Genomic DNA, 17,805 nt, shown 5'->3' with positions numbered 1-17,805 from the left:
CCAGGAATTAGAATAAGTATTTTATATTATATCATTTACTCTCTTCTATATCTACTGCCTAAATACCAATAGCAATTTCCCATTTTTATCATAATGTGTTTTTCAGATAGTCTACCTTTCTAAATTTATTTATCCTTATCTATTCTCATTTTTCAGTATCAGTATATGAACTGACACATTTACTCATTGCCACATGCTCTTAGTGCCTTCAAGAGGCGAGACCTGTACCATTTTTAGCAAAATAAAAACACTTATACCTCACTGTGTTTCCTTATAATTTCTGCAACTTAAAAATTTTATGTTAACTCTTTATTGTATTACTCATTATATTATCCTACCCTTTTAATTCTGCATCATTCTCCCATCCAAGTACTAACCAGGCCCAACCCTGCTTAGCTTCCGAGATCAGACGAGATCAGGTGCGTTCAAGGTTGTATGGCCATAGACTCTGCATCATTCTCGATTTGCTTAGCTTTCAACCAAATCTCTGAGAGGAAGTTTGGTCAGGTAGGGGGAATATGATACTCAGGAAGAGTTATTAAAAGCAATTGGCAGTAATCTAGGCAGGCTCACTATCGAGATGTCTAAGCAAGTAATTAATTGAATATACCAGTGAATGGCTAGATTCCAGAATCAGGAAACTGACAATATACAGAAACCAGAAAATTATAGGAGTAGGTGGCCCTTAAAATAGAATAAAAGCAGATAAGTTGCTTTAGTGGGAGGATTCTGTTCTGAAAGTACTGATGAGAGAAAAGTTGAATTTCAGGCCTGGAAGAACTGAATAGAACTGATTTACTAGAGTGACATAAGCAGTAAGGTTGAAGTACTCTTTGTCAAATGAGCTATTTGGATTCTTTCATTTCCTTTGCCTGAAACAATATTGATCCCAGCCTGATATTGGCATGGATCTATTGGTAGGTTCATTTAATGGATCTAGTTATGGAGACTGGAAGGATAATCCTATCTAATAAAGAGGGAATATGCTAATTGGCCGTCACACCCTCACAAAGATGGCGACACCCACAGCCAATAAGGAGGGAATATGCTAATTGACTGCCATGCCCTCAAAGATGGCGGTGCCCACAGCCACAAGATGATGGCACACAGTCCCCTCAGCCCTGCTGAGGTGGCAGGCATGCGCCGCAGCTGGGCCTGCCCCAAGGTGGGTCGGGCCACTCTGCGTGCCTGCCTCTGGAGTCCCCCAGTTCCCTCAGCTCCCCCAGCTACCCAGTGCCGTTTCCATCTATGTGGAAATATATTCATACTAGCATTCCCGTTGCAGGAAAAATCCTGCAATAGGGTTTCCTGCTGCACTCTACCCCACCCTGCCTGCTCTCCTCCCTTGTCCCCGACCCCGCATTCTCCGCCAGCCCCCCTGCTTTTCTAACTTCTCCCCTGGCCCTGCCTCCGCTCCTCCCTTCTCCCCCGGCCCGCCTTCTCCGCCAGCCCCCCTGCTTTTCTAACTTCTCCGCCAGCCCGCCTGCTTTTCCCTTCTCCCCCGGCCCCTCCTCCGCTCTTCCCTTCTCCCCCGGCCCGCCTTCTCCACCAGCCTGCCTGCTTTTCCCTTCTCCCCTGGCCCCACCTCTGCTCCTCCCTTCTCCCCCGGCCTGCCTTCTCCTCCAGCCCGCCTGCTTTTCCCTTCTCCCCCGGCCCTGCCTCCGCTCCTCCCTTCTCCCCCAGCCCCGCCTCCGCTCCTCCCTACTCCCCTGGCCCACCTTCTCTGCCAGCCCGCCTTCTTTTCCCTTCTCCCCCAGCCCCGCCTCCGCTCCTCCCTTCTCCCCTGGCCCGCCTTCTCCACCAGCCCGCCTGCTTTTCCCTTCTCCCCACGCCCTGCCTCCGCTCCTCCCTTCTCCCCCAGCCCCGCCTCCGCTCCTCCCTTCTCCCCCGGCCCCGCCCCTTCTCCCCCGGCCCCGCCTACTCAACTTCCTTCTCCCCCAGCCCCGCCTCCGCTCCTCCCTTCTCCTCCCCCCCCCCCCCCCGGCTTGCTTGCTTCTCTGCAGCTTTGCTCCCTTCCGCAGCTCTTGGCTTCTTTCTACGCTGTCTTGATATGCAAATTAGCCGCCATCTTTGTTGGGGTGATTTGCATATTCGTCCTGATTGGTTGGAGGGCGTGGCTTGACTGGTGGGCGTGGCTTGGGCATAGCGAAGGTGCGGTCAATTTGCATATTTGTCTATTATTAGATAGGATATCAAGTCTCAGGACATGTTTGGGTCCTATGCTAATCCCTGAACCAAATAATTTGGTCAGGGGCATGGCATGCTCTCAGTCACAGCAGAGATGTATGATGGCTCTTTGGGTGAAGGGTAGGCATACAAGGACACATGGGCTTCCCTTACAAATTTGAAGGAAATTCTACTTAGAAGAAAAAATAAATAAATTAAAGATTAAATTAAAATGTATTAATTAAATTAATTAATTTTACATTTTATTTTAATATTAAATTTAATTATATTAAACTAGAGGCCCAGTGCATGATTGAATCATGCACGTGTAGGGTCCCCTACACGCTTTCACTTTTCACGGTGGAGCTGGGTGCCTGTCCGCTGGTGCACCAGGCCTTTCAGAAGCCTCCGGCTCAGCAGAGGCTTCTGAAAGGCCTGGTGCCAGAGCTGACAGGCACCCAGCTCCCACGCTTTTGATGGTCCGCAGCCACTGAGGGGGGCTACCCTGCTGTTGAGAGGTGCAGGGGGCGGGACTCCCGCCCCCTGCGCCTCTCAACGGCCGCTGAGGGGGCCTGCAGCGGACACCTGGCTACCCTGCCGTTGAGAGGCGCAGCTGGGTGTCCGCCGCAGGCCCCCTCAGCGGCCGCGGATCTGGCCGTTGAGAGGCACAGGGGGCGGGAGTCCTGCCCCCTGCGCCACTCAACAGCAGGGTAGCCCACTCAGTGGCAGCGGATCCGTGCCTCTCAATGGCCGGATAGGCCACCCCGAGTCCCGCCCCCCAGCCTCCCGCCGCCCAATCGTGGGCGTAGCGGAGTGATGGTAATTTACATGTTACTCTATTATTAGATAGGATGTTTAATGTTAAATATTTAAAATTATAAATATATGTCTTTATAATTCAACAACCTTTAACATTGCTTTTGAAACATAAACTTTTTAGGTTAATTTTGAATTTGTTTATGTGTGTTTGGTCAGCTTAAACATATTTTATGTACTTAGCCTTTCTGACATTTTCCTTACAGGTTTAATATATTATTTTCTCTTTTACAAGATTTTTGGTCATATAAATCTCTACTCTAATTTGTTAAACTCAGAATTTCTGAAAATCAGAGACCTAAAAGTAAATAAAATAAAGTAGCATGGCATGGGAATTACTACTGGAGTATAGTAAATAACTACTATATACATCTGTAGATAATCAAGTTTCTTTCTTTGTGTATATAGATAACTATACTGGCTGAATATAGTACTTTGGCACCCATACACATAAAAACAAAAGAAGAAACCCAACTTTATGTAATACTACATGGGTTATTTATTCTAAAAACACTGATTTAGTAATATCATATTAAGGGTCAATTCATAGTTGAGTGATTTGATGTACCTAAACAATACCCTTAAGGATTCAGTATGTCACCCTTTTCTTATAATTAAATTGCCATTCACTGGGCCCCTTTGAAATGAATATTGAATGACTATCTTCATCAATGCATACCTAGCAATCACAAAATATATTCCATACATTTTGATGTAGGTTTAATCAAGGCCCATGAAATGGACACATTCCTCTTAATTGATTGGAAATGTGTACCAATGCCCTGAAGGTATTTTCAACTATCTAATGACTTTATTATTAACTGTCTCTCTAGACAATCTTAAAGCCGTTTATTACTCATTTGGCCACATTCCAATTTTCAGTTCTCACATTTACTTCAATGTGCATCAATAATCATATAATTTATCCAAGCACCTTACTGAATTATTTTCTTTGCATTAGTGCATATTATGTCAAGCAGGTAAAAATAATATGTTTGGATTTGTTCATCAGTAAAATGTCCTTAAAAATTTTTGATCAGCCCTTGCTAGTTTGGCTCAGTGGATAGAATGTCCCCCTGCAGACTGAAGGGTCCCAGGTTCAATTCTGGCCAAAGACACATGCCTGGGTTGTGGCTCTATCCCCAGTGGGAAGCATGCAGGAGGCAGCCAATCAATGATTCTCTCTCATCATTGATGTTTCTATCTCTCTCTCCCTCTCCCTTCCTCTCTAAAATCAATAAAGAAATATATATTTTATATATATATATATATATATATATATATATATATATATATATATATTGATCAGCATTATTGTGAAGATAATGCATATATTGAGACACTATGATCTAATATGAAAGCCACAAATTCTTATCAAATAGACAACCTCAGTGATGGACCTCTATTGCTGGACTGATTCACCTCAAAATCTAATGTTATATTTTATTATTATTATTTTCTAAATACACTACAAATGGCAAGGAAATACTCAATAAAGACTCAAGTTCCTTTTCAAGTAAGGGTTCTTTTAAACAATTTTTTTAAATCAATGGTTAAAAACCTTATTTTCTCAGGAAAGAAGACATTTAGAGAGTATGCTTTCTTACTCATATGTTGAGAAAATTTATTCTGCTCAATGATGTATTTTAGGTACCCAGCAGTATAACATATTCCTTTTTCTCTGAAAGAAAAGTCACAAGATTTTAAATATTAATTTTAAAACTCTGCCTTCTGTCATAATTTCAGAAACACCAAGATTGGCTGAATATAGTACTAAGGTCTCTTGCTCCAAATGAGGTCTTCAAGGCATTAAATGATCAAAATGATTAAATGTGCCTAATCTGCTCAAATGAGAAAAGATCAGTAGAGGGGAAAAATCAAACTTATAAATAATTAATGATGAATCTCTTTTTCTACAATATTTAATATTTTAAAGGTGATATTTGAATACAATGAGGAGACTGAGAATTACTGTTTGAATGCCATTAAATTTAGTTAAATTGCCACTACAGTTTGGATAATGGGTAGTATTGTAAGATTCTGCTATCTGCAGTAGGGTCTGTGTTATCAACGGGGTGTAGATAACAAGCTCCTTAAGGGCAGGGGTTGTGTTTGTCTTGCTCAACATTCTCTTCCAAGTACCTCTCACAGTGCTTGGCACATAGTAAGCTGAGACTGGATTCCAAAAGGGATCTATTTGGATGCTGACTATTGACTTGCAATGAATAATAGGATGTCATAATTCTGGTTCTGAGCTCAGTTATGAAATGTGTTTATACATTACATTCTAATATATCCTGCAACTCTTCCATTTTTCATATAAAGATTAAATTTAATCTTATATTAGTGATCATAATTGTCATTATTTTATACAACTTAATAAAGTAACTTATTGAGCTTCAATCAGCCACTGCCTCTTGGAGAGTTGTCATGGAAGTGGTCTAAAAAGGTTAGTTAACATGTCAGAGAAATTGATGACTGCGAGAATATGAAGATGTGAGGATGTTACCTAGACCAACTTTTAGTCTTTATCAAGATTCTCTTGTGTTTTCTATATTTTATATAGAAAAAGATAGTAAAAGAAAACTAAGGGAAAATTGGACTTTTGACTGGGTTACTAAAGTCTTGATAATGAAAATATACATTGCTTAGAAATTTGCAGTTTACAAACTGCTTTGATATATTGCACATCTTATTTTCTTTCATCAGAACAACCCAGTAATTAAGCTGAATAATTTTCCTTTTGCATTGATAAGGTGTGACTAGTTGCTACTATGCTATTCTTTAATTCCTTTGTTTCATTTATTTTACTGACATTAATCACATTAAAACATAATTACCTTTTTCAGTTGTCATCCCCTCCATAGTGTTAGACTAAATAGTAACTGAAAACAGAAGTTATTGGGAAAGGTATTAATATATTTATGTTTCTTAATGTTTTTTATAAAAATGTTTCCTATTTATTTTGTTACTAGACAATCCTGTATTTATTTTCCTTTTTTCTAATTAAATTAGGGTAACATTGGTTAATAATATTATATGTTTCAGTTCTATAACCCCTTCTTCAAAGCCAGCAACATTGCCTGTCTCTAAAATTTCCCCAAAGTCAACTAATTCTTCAGTAGTCAGATCTCCCTCAGACTCTCCTCTTCTGCTCCCTTCTTCCAATTTTAAAGACCCCGTGATTACACTAGACCCACCCAAATAATACAAACTCTCACCTCATCTTAAGCTCACATGATAAAGACCTTTAATGTGATCTGGAGCATTAATTCCACTTTTCTAGGTGACCTAGCTTATTTTCAGATTCCAGGGATTAAGACTTGGGCATCTTTGGCAGGTCATTATCCTGGGTACCACAGTTCCTTTATAGTGCACAGAAAAATGTCTTCTTCGTTTTTCCCCTAGTTTTATTTTTAATAACTTAGTTAATGAACCTTCCTTCCACTACTTGTTATACAATTATCTGGTCAATAGAATTAGTAATGGCTGAGAACTACTGACCTGAAACTACTATTTAATTTTCTGCTATCAATAAACAGCACTTAGTCACACCCACAGGCCTGGAAGCTCCTTGAGGTCAGGCACCATGTATTATCTTTTTTATTTCTGTAACCTTTATTTTTATTTCCTGCTAACTAATAGGCATACAGATAATGTAGTTAAATAATTGCAATGGTTGATTATGTTCATGAATTAACAAAACCAAAGGCCTGTGCTCTTTTAATGATGATTTTCCACAGAGCAGCTAATAGGTTCAGATTCTTCTCACATCAAACTTACCAGTTGCCACATATCATGGATGTTTGATGTTATTTTCAAAGAAGCAAAGCTATTATTATTTAACTCCTGCATTCCAAGAGTCTAAAACATTATGCTTGCTATTTTGAGTAGCTAGCCATCATTCAATTTTAGGCAATTCTCTCTTAATGAACGGGGGAGTTTACTCTTAACAAGTAGCTATGTACTATTATTAATAGCTAGAGGCCCAGTGCACAAAAATTTGTACACTCGCGGGGAGGGGGGGGGGCCCTCAGCCCGGCCTGCGCCCTCTCTCAGTCCAGGACCCCTCAGTGGATGTCCACCTGCTGGCTTAGACCCTCTCCTTGGGGGATTGGGCCTAAGCTGGAAGTCAGACATCCCTCTAGCAGCTTGGGAGCTCTTGGGGGATGTCTGACTAACGGCTTAGGCTCACTCCCCAGGGAGTGCAGGCCTAAGCCGTTAGTTGAACATCCTTAGTGCTGCTGCGGATATGGGAGAGGCTCCTGCCACCACTGATGAGCTGGCCAGCCATGAGCTGACTTCTGACTGAGCAGAGCTCCCCCTGTGCAAATGCACTGACCACCAGGGGGCAGCTCCTGCATTGAGTGTCTGCCCCCTGGTGGTCAGTGTGCATTATAGCGACCGGTTGTTCCACTGTTAGGGTCAATTTGCATATTACCCTTTTATTATATAGGATAATAGCAATTACCATGTGATTGATAAGCACGCGCGCGCGCACACACACACACACACACACACACACACACACACCCTCGCTAATCTTATAAAACATCTATGAAATAAATATTTCTTTATTTAGAGATCAGAAATATTTTATGGTGATTGCCAGGGATTGGAGGGTGGATGGAGATTGAGGAGGGTCTAGGGGCGATACATGGTGATAGGGACTTGACTTGGGGTGGTGAACACATAATACAATATACAGATGATGTGTTGTAGAATTGTGCACCTGAAAACTGTATATTTTTTTAATCCCTGTCAGCGCAATAAATTAATAAAAATGACAAAAAAGAGATTTAAAAAATTTTTTTACAATAACATATATTAGGCAATGATAACCAGAATTCCAGAATAAGGAAGCAGAGGGATACTAACAATATTTTATCACATCACTTTTCTGGGCCAATAACTATACATATAAAACTTACCTTCTGTTCAAAAATAAAAGCTAAAAAACTGTCAGAATGTTTTAAATCAAGGGGACATCATTTACAAACTCCATTTGAGTCGGACTGTCTTAACAAGTCACTCTCAGGCTTAAACTGCTTTTCAAACTGCACACATAGCCTGTCATCCACTTTGATCCTCCACTTAAATTTTTCAATAGATAAAAACCGTATTTAGAATAAAAGCAAAACTTCTCTGTGTCTCACCGGGGCCCACATAGTCTGACCCACACTCCACAGGGAGTTTCACCTACCCCTGCCCTCCTTACTGACTGGGCTAAACCCACACTGGAATCCCTCACCTTCAAACTCTAGCTCTTTGCTGCCCTCAGGCATTTTCTCCATGCTGTTGTCTTCACTTCCTATCTCTCTGTCTAGGTGATGTCTTCTCATCCTTTTGAACAGTTTAACAGTTTTCCAGAGAAACTTCCCTTGAGTATTCTAACTAAAATAGATCCCCCTCCCTGCCCTGGCATTATCTCCCAGGATACACTTACTGTTTCCTTCAAGCACTGATGTGATTTGTATGTATTTGTTGTTTACTTGTTTATTGTCTGTCTCAATGTGGCGAAGGGTATTCACTGTTGTGTTCCTTGTATACAACATCCTGTCCCGTATTCAATAAATATTTTTGGAAAATCATAGTTAAGATATGAAATTGCACTGATACATTATTTCTGCGAACAGAGCATTTCCTGGAGCATACAGATCTGGAGCCTATGCTCTGGTCACACAGTGTTTTCTGAGCATCTTTACTTATTTCAGTGTATTTTTTATTTTGTTTTATATTTATTTATTTTTAATTTATCTTTAGTGTTAAAAGTAATAAGCCAGTCAGAGAAAGATAAATATCACATAATCTCACTCATGGAATATCATGAACAACATAAACTAATGAAGAAAAACAGATCCAGAGACAGAGAAGCATCGAACAGACCATCAAACCTCAGAGGGAAGGTAGGGGAGGGTGGGGGTAAGGGGGAGAGATCAGCCAAAGGACTTGTATGCATGCGTATAAGCCTAACCAATGGACACAGACACCAGGGGGGTGAGGGCATGAGTGGGGGAGGGGTGGGGGGCAATGGAGCGATAAGGACACATATGTAATACCTTAATCAATAAAGAAAAAAAATACCATAAAAAAGTATTACAGATGTCCCCCTTCTTTATATTTAGATTCACATAGAAGTGATTTAAATTTAAAAAAATAAATAAAACAAAATAACAACTTAAAATTCAAAATCAAAGATCTTTTGGACATGTATTTTAAAGGCATATTGGTTCTGGGCTTTTTTTATATATATATATAAGATTTCTCAGTGATTCTGATTCACACCAACGTTTGAGAAGATCTGCTTTAGTGTGCATGGTCCTGTTACATGTCTACCCTATCTGTGAAATTGCATCAGATCTCCCCTTTGTTTAATCCACTCCTGAGTATCTTATCCCCTTAGGTACTTTCAGACTTGGATATTTAATGAGTACATAATACATTTATTTATTTTTAAAAATATATTTTATTGATTTTTTACAGAGAGGAAGGGAGAGGGACAGAGAGCTAGAAACATTGATGAGAGAGAAACATCGACCAGCTGCCTCCTGAACACCCCCTACTGGGGATGTGCCCGCAACCAATGTACATGCCCTTGACCAGAATCGAACCTGGGACCTTTCAGTCCGCAGACCGACGCTCTATCCACTGAGCCAAACCGGTTTCAGCTAATGAGTACATAATACATTTATTATTCCCACTCATTTATCTCTTGTTCTACTCTAGATGAGGCTTTGTTCTTTTAAGCTGCTATGATTCTGACATCCTGAGTTTATAATATAATTAGGAATAAGGAATATAAGGTAACATTTATATAGTTATCTACTCTATATCAGCAATTATTTTTAAATAAAACTAATTAGGAAGCAAATTTTTAAAATTAATTTGTAACCTTGTAAGTATAAATTTTGTTATGAGTAAATGTCAATTTCAAAGTTTGTGACTATTTGTTTTCTTATTCTATGGGTTTATATATTGCTTTTAATTGTTAATGTATTGCCCTGACAGGTTTGGCTCAGTGGATAGAGTGTTGGTCTGCGGACTGAAGGGTCCCAGGTTCAATTCCGGTCAAGGGCGTGTACCTTGGTTGCAGGCACATCCCCAGTGGGGGGTGTGCAGGAGACAGCTGACTGATGTTTCTCATCAATGTTTCTAACTCTCTATCCCTCTCCCTTTCTCTCTGTAAAAAAATCAATAAAATATATTAAAAATTGTTAATGTATTAAAAAACACATGAAGTAATTCTTTCCCTGGAGAGACAAATTTTGCATGTATGCAATCACATACAATTAAGAATTTTTATATAGTCCATTGACAATGCCACAACCCCATTTACTTCTTATTCTTAACTAGTTTTTTCCTTTAAAACATTTTATGGCATGAACATATGCAGAAAACATGTAGTTTATTACATAGTAAAAGCAAATCTGCTATATTAAGTTTATATTCTAAAATATATTTTCCAATTATACTTATCAATGTTCAAATCCCTTCTATAAACAGCCAATGTGGTACCAGGAAGCAATATTGGTAACATTTCAGACATTTATTTATACTTGAATACACATCCAGGAATAAATCTATAAACACTTTATTTAGACTGGAATTTATCCTCTTTATTTAAAAGTAAAATGGACATAATATTTTTCTGATAATCTTTCAGAACTTACTTTTTTCTTAATGGGTATGTGAATATTTACTAGTAGTTAAATTTGGTTTTATATACACAGTATAATCCTTATACTCCTGATAAGAAAACTATCTCCTCCCCTGTTTGCCAAATTTGAGCTAAGGAGGTGGTTCTTATAAAATAGACAAAAACGAAGCTATTTTATTCGTGGCCTAAGTGACCTGAGACCCTTTGAAGATAACCTCTCAAAACTCTCTTTCCATTTAGATCGTAAATGTCAAGTTCACTAGTACTAGTGATATTGTTGCCTTATTTTAATAAATGTTAGCAATCGTGATTCTAATTCTTTCATTAATGATATTCATGTTTCACCTGAGGTTGATATCACTTCTTTAATATTGAGGAAAAATCAGAAGTGTACTTTCCTTATCTGACATTTGCATTAGGGAAGTGAGAGGATCCTAACCTAACATTTTCCACAGGTGAGATAGTTTAGAATGTCCAGTGAAGAAAAAGAAATTCGCCTTAAAAATAATAATCTCTGTAATGTTTACTTAAACACAGTAAATCATGCTAAATCTTAAACATATTTGAAAGTTTAACCTGCTACTCAGTTAGCAATTTTAGACAGCCTACAATGTTGAACAATAAACTACTCTGATATAAATGAAATCATTTTTTGTCTCCCTTCTCTGCTCTAATTCACACTTTGATGGGATTTTGATGTTCCTAGATATCCGTGGAATACAGGAGTTTTTGGACAGAGTATCTCAGCAGGGGATGGATGTTGCACTTCAAAAGGTAGAAAACAACATCAATAAAATGATCACCACGCTCTTTGATACCATGAGAATAGAGGAATTGAATCGCTATCGAGACACTCTTAGGAGAGCCATCCTTGTTATGAATCCTGCCACAGCCAAATCCTTCATTACTGAGGTAAGGAAAACTTGTCAAGAGGTGGGGGCAGGGTGTTAAAATTAAATGCATTGGAATAGATCTCACAGAGAAGTTGAAAATTAAGAGCAGCAAGAGGGAATTAAGTACACAACTCATCAGCACTAATAGAGGTTAGCACAGTGAATTTCTGGCTCATTGCATTTACCCGGTACTGTCCAGTTAATTGCTAAGAATGTTTGCATTTATATATATGTAGGCACAGAGCCAGGATGGTTTTAAGAAATCTTATGGGGGTATAAAAGTGCCATTGACCTGAATGAATCTAATAAATTAAGAATGAATTCAAAAGTGCGAAGTTCTCTAACTAACCCTTAAATTCTTTTGCAAGTTAAAATTTTACTTCTGAGAAAAGATTTAGTTGAATCAGGCTTTTGTTGCCTGGCCATGACTACTTTTACAAAAACACATAGCACATTTAGTTCTGCTCTGTGAACTCTGTACTAAGACGAATAATTAACACTGTCTGAAACTGCAAAGTAATGACCACTATATGCTTTATGATGCCGCATCCTCAAAATTTTTATTGTATCTGTTCATTTGGCTGGAAGCTTCGAAACTTTGTCAAAATACAATTAAGGCATTTTATTGATTGATGCCACATCTCTGTGTTCTAAAATGCTTGCTATTGCCTTGCAAAGGATTATTGTCAAGTCATTTTTGCCTTGCTTCAAGTTTTTGGTTTTATATAGTGCTAGATAGGGCCACGACATTACATACTTTTACATGGGTTTTATTATTAGTGTTTCTCATTTTGGTGACTTTATTTTAGTAATGCTTTTTTCTCACTTCTCTATTATGCTTTCTTTAATTCCCAAAGCACTGCTATAAATCCTCCAAATTAAGAATGTGTTAGAAGATCTTTGACACTATATAATTGATATCAAGGAACTGAAGCAGAATATAAATCACTAAGAATAATAAAACTTTTTGGAAAATATAAATACTGTCTTTTTTTATTTTAATAGAGAACTTCGTTGTGCAGCTTAAGGGTAAATATAGAACTTTAAGCTTTTCTAGTCTTGCAAATTGAACAACTAGACTTTTCCACAATAGAAAGAGTATTTCCCATTTGACAGGAGTTGGTTCTTTCCTTTAAGAAACACAAAGTCTGCTAGAAGTTTGAGGAGAAATACACATTGACATGTAATATAAATTAGAATCTTAAAATTAAGTAAATCAGGGTGAAGCTTCTGCGGTCATTTTTGACTAGGGAGATCAGAGAGGGCTTCATTAAGAAGGCACATTTGAACTGGACTTAGTGTCCAGAGTAGAAATTCATAAAAGAAATGTGGGATGTAATATATACATACCAGTCTCTCTCAACCACTTTCTGGTGATGTTGTATTGGCAAATTAGTTAACATTTCTGAGCCTCGGTTTTGTCATCAGTAAAATGGGAATAATGTATTGACTTGAACATATTAATATGGATTAATAAGATATCCTAGGATATGCCCTAGAAAAAAAGGGGATGGAACCTTTTACGAAGGTGGGGAGGCAAATAGATAGAGATTAGGCAACATATGAGGAAGAGGAAGAGCAGGTCTGGGGAGAAGGTGAAGAAGTGTGTGTTGGCCATGTTGAATATGTTATTTAATCCTCAGAGTTTTCCCTCATGTTCAAGTAAATGTATATGTAGTAAATATTTGGCTACATGATTCAAATGCTGAAGAGATCTCAGGTCTTAAGACAGACATATATATTTAAAGCACTGTAGTGTGTAAAGAAACAGTAAGTCAGGTAAGGGGAAGGGCACAATTGAAGACCAGGCACAGGCAGGGAAGTAAGATCGAGCAAAGGAAACCAAGAAAAACCTAAGCAGTAGGGGGAAAGCAAAGTAGAAAAAAAGTACAAAAGAAAAATGTGTACAAAGCAAAGGAGAAAATAATATCAATGTGATATTGCTGACGAATTGTCCAGTAAAATAAGGGCTAAAGTGTATTAGACTGAAAAACCCAGAAGTCTAGTTATTTAGCAATAACAAGTTCATTTGTGAGTTAGAAAAGAAGACAGATTTCTGTGTTGAGTGGTGGATGTGTGGTGACAAAAGGGAAACAGTGAACATTAACCAAAAAGTGGGATGAAAATAGCCAGAAAGAGCTGGGATAATAGGAAAGTCTACAGATGAGAGATTTCTTGGCATAGAATGCCTTTAAAAGCTTGCACGTGGAAGAAATCTCTGAAGGGGAATTTATAAAGAATAAACTAGAAAAAGCTATAAATGATATCTCAGGGAAGCTCTACTAATTTTGCAAAGTATAAAAAACTATGCAGGGAAGGGGTAAATGATAGTCTGAAAGGTAGGGAGAGCCTGGCCAATGTGGGTCAGTGGTTGAGTGTCAACCTATGAAGTAGGAGGTCACAGTTCGATTCCTGGTGCAGGGCACATGCCCTGATTGCAGGCTCTATCCCCAGTAGGGGTTGTGCAGGAGGCAGCTAATCACTGATTCTCTCTTATTATAGATATGTCTATCTCTTCCTCTCCCTTTTTTTCTGAAACTAATAGTAAAATATTTTTAATAAATTTTAAAGGTAAGGGGGAACCCAGATAATGATATATCATGGGTTTAAAGTAACTAGAACAAAGTGTACTGTAGCTATTAGAGTTAAACATTTTAGAATGGAAACTCAAAAAAGATATTTGTATTGAGGAGCCAAAAAGTTCCTAAGAATGGCAGAGAATAGAGAGAGATTGCAAAGGGTCATGGAGAGAATTAACAGAATTCGATATGTTGACTACTTGAGAAGTTTGGTGATAAAGGTAAAAATAAATTATAGATAATGTTTTTAAAGTTGGATATCAGAAACAGGAAAAATTGATTCATTTTTTGGGAGAAAAAAAACTGAAGGTCTTTTGCACAGGTCTTAATAAGGCAACCAGAGAGGGATTAATTGATGAGGCTAGAACCCAGAATGTTAGACCACATGAAGCTCTATCAGAGAAGGGCTACCCATGACCAATAACCAAAACATGCTGTGTAAAGATTGATAAAAATGAGTCCAGACTTTATTAAAGTAATTTTATTTGAACATCTTTGTATTATTGATAATTTCAACTAATATGATCTTGACTTATATTGTGACCATGGCTCTCTATCCTTGATTCTGAACTTTGATTCTTTTTAAAAAATATATTTTATTGATTTTAGAGAAGAAGGAAGAAGGAGAGAGAGATAGAAACATCAATGATGAGAGAGAATCATTGATTAGCTGCCTCCTGCACACCCCCAACTGGGGACCGAGCCCACAACTCAGGCATGTGCCCCTGGGACCCTTCAGTCTGCAGTCTGTCGCTCTATCCACTGAGCCAAAACAACTAGGGCTGAACTTTGATTCTTGTAATAACCTATTTCTATCTTCTTTTTTAATTTGTTTTTTATTTTATTTTTCTAATTTTTCTTTTTTTTTAAATCTTTATTGTTTAGATTATTACAGTTGTTCCTCTTTTTTCCCCTCATAGTTCCCCTCCATCCAGTTCCCACCCTACCCCACCCCATGCCCTTACCCCCCTCCCACCACTGTCCTCATCCATAGGTGTATGATTTTTGTCCAGTCTCTTCCCGCAGCCCTCACACCCCTTTCCCCTTAGAATTGTCAGTCCACTCCCTTTCTATGCCCCTAATTCTGTTATATTTACCAGATTATTCTGTTCATCAGATTTTTTATTCACTTGATTTTTAGATTCACTTGTTGATAGATAGGTATTTGTTGTTCGTAATTTTTATCTTTACCTTTTTTTTCTTCTTCTTCCTCTTCTTAAAGAATACCTTTAAGCATTGCGTATAATACTGGTTTGGTGGCGATGAACTCCTTTAGCTTTTTCTTATCTGTGAAGCTCTTTATCTGCCCTTCGATTCTAAATGATAGCTTTGCTGGGTAGAGTAATCTTGGTTGTAGGTTCTTGCTATTTATCACTTTGAATATTTTTTGCCACTCCCGTCTGGCCTGCATATTTTCTGTTGAGAAATCAGCTGACAATCGTATGGGTGCTCCCTTGTAGGTAACTGTTTTTCTCTTGCTGTTTTTAACATTTTCTCTTTGTCTTTTGCTCTTGGCATTTTAATTATGATGTGTCTTGGTGTGGTCCTCTTTGGATTCCTTTTGTTTGGGGTTCTCTGTGCTTCCTGGGCTTGTAAGTCTATTTCTTTCACCAGGTGGGGGAAGTTTTCTGTCATTATTTCTTCAAATAGGTTTTCACTATTTTGCTCTCTCTCTTCTTCTGGCACCCCAATAATTCAGATGTTGGTATGCTTGAAGTTGTCCCAGAGGCTCCTTACACTATCTTCATATTTTTGGATTCTTTTTGCTTTTTGCTTTTCCAGTTGGGTGATTTTTGCTTCTTTATATTTCAAATCTTTGACTTGATTCTTGTGATCCTCTAATCTGCTGTTGGATCTCTGTATATTATTCTTTATTTCAGTCAGTGTATGCTTAATTTCTAGTTGGTCCTTTTTCATATCCTTGAGGGTCTAACTAAATTTATCGGCCTTTTCTAGAAAATTCTTGGAAAACCTTATAACCGTGGTTTTAAACTCTATATCCAGTTGTTTGCTTTCCTCCATTTCTTTCATTTGTGACCTGTTTCTTTGTCTCCGCATTTTGGTTGCTTCCCTGAGTTGATACAGTGGCTTTGTGTGCTAGGTGTCCTATAGGGCCCAGTGGCTCAACCTCCCCAGTTACCTGAGGTGGACACTCTTGGTACACCCTTTTGTGGGCTGTGTGCACAGTCTTGTTGTAGTTAAGACTTGATTGTTGTTGGTATCACTAGGAGGAATTGACCTCTAGGCCAATCGGCTGTGAGGATCAGCTGTGTCTATGATAGGAGAACTTCTGTGCTGGAGACACCCTTATGAGACAAGACTTGCTTCAGTGGGGCTTTGGTGCTCACTGAGTCTGCCCCCTGAGTGTGTCCCTTATGGATCTGAGGAGTTATAATCTGGATGGTCCTAATCTGATCCCTGGGTACACTGGCTCTTGGATCTCCAAGGAGGTGCTAATTTAGCCTCTGCCTGAGGCCACCCAGCAGGAGCTACGGAGAGATCTGCAGATTCATCTTCTTTGTTTGGGTTTTGGAGGTGCCCAGATGAGGCCCAGCTGTGAAGCAATGCAAGCTGCTGTGGGGCCTTGGGCCTTCTTTTGGATGTTCTGGGTCTCTCTGATTCAGCTGCAGTTTGATAGGTAAGTTTAGAATTCAAAGGACCAGGCCATTCATATGCAAAAGCCTCTGCACACAGCTTGGATGGGGCGGAGTCTCAGGGCTGAGCAAACAGCAATGGCTTCTCGTCAGCACTGCCCTAAGAGGCCCCCGGGTCTCAGTGTCCCTTGGTAATCGCTGCAAGCACCTCTGAGAGAAAGCCACCCTCGAGTTCATCCTGCTTCCAGACAGTCCAGTTTCTCCCCATATGAGTCTGGGTCCCCAGAGTCTCGCCCGGAACTGGAGTTCAGGGCAGTTGGGAGCTTGTGTCTCCCTGCAGATTGAAAGAGCCAGCTGCGTACTCAGTTGCCAGCCCTCTCCGTGCGCGTACCTCCCTCTCTGCGTGCGCCCCTCCGTACCTCTGCCTTCCACACCTCCTCTGAGTCTCAGTGTGCTTTTCTCTTTCCTTCTAGTTGTAGAATTTCCACGCAGCCAGTCCTCCTGTGGTTCTGGATGATGTCTGTTTTGTCTTTTAGTTGTAGTTTTGAAGTTGTTGTGTGAGGTGGCAAGTTCAGGTGTTTACCTATACCACCATCTTGGTTTCTCCCTATTTCTCAACCACATGAAAACCATGTTTGTGATTTTCCTGAGAGACTCCTCCCCCTTCCTCTACCCAGCCACCATTTTTTCCCACTCACTGGTCTTTCACAATCACTGATTTTATGTGTCCAAACTGTGGGCAAAGTTTATGCTACAGACTCAAGCAGTGAAGCAGGAATGCCAGAAAGACTGTGAACTCACTGCCTTCTTAAGTTGGCTATATTGTCCTCTAACATATATAGTGGTTCCTGTTTCTCAATGAGCTGTTCTCAAGCTCATCCCATGCCTTCTAGAAGCATTTCCCCACATAGGGAATAGGCTGACCCCTTCAGTACTACCAACGATTCATTCAAAAAGCAAGCAGCATGGAACTCAAAAGGTTGAGCAAATGGGACACTGCCATTCAATTGGAGGTAGTACTAGATTTTGTATGTGTTTGTGTGTGGTCCTTGCTCTAGGATAATAATACCAATGATAGTTGCCCCATTTTACCCCAGAAA

The 17,805-nt window shown here is 39.3% G+C and overlaps 1 protein-coding gene across 2 annotated transcripts in view; it reads left to right on the top strand.

Moving 5' to 3' along the window:
* The window catches only part of GRID2 (glutamate ionotropic receptor delta type subunit 2), a gene marked incomplete at its 3' end in the record, with an annotated part of 1,404,804 nt that overhangs the window by 676,123 nt on the left and 710,876 nt on the right, over positions 1-17,805 (top strand). For both annotated transcript variants that reach the window (XM_079766351.1, XM_079766350.1), the window contains one exon: positions 11,346-11,551. In XM_079766351.1, the coding sequence (XP_079622477.1) occupies positions 11,346-11,551 (206 nt within the window). The remainder of the gene's footprint in view (positions 1-11,345; positions 11,552-17,805) is intronic.

This window comes from Cnephaeus nilssonii (assembly GCF_951640355.1).
Source record: "Cnephaeus nilssonii genome assembly, chromosome: 1".
NCBI lineage: Eukaryota > Metazoa > Chordata > Mammalia > Chiroptera > Vespertilionidae > Cnephaeus > Cnephaeus nilssonii.
The sequence above is the reverse complement of the archived record's forward strand: the minus strand, read 5'-3'. Positions and strand labels throughout refer to the sequence as shown.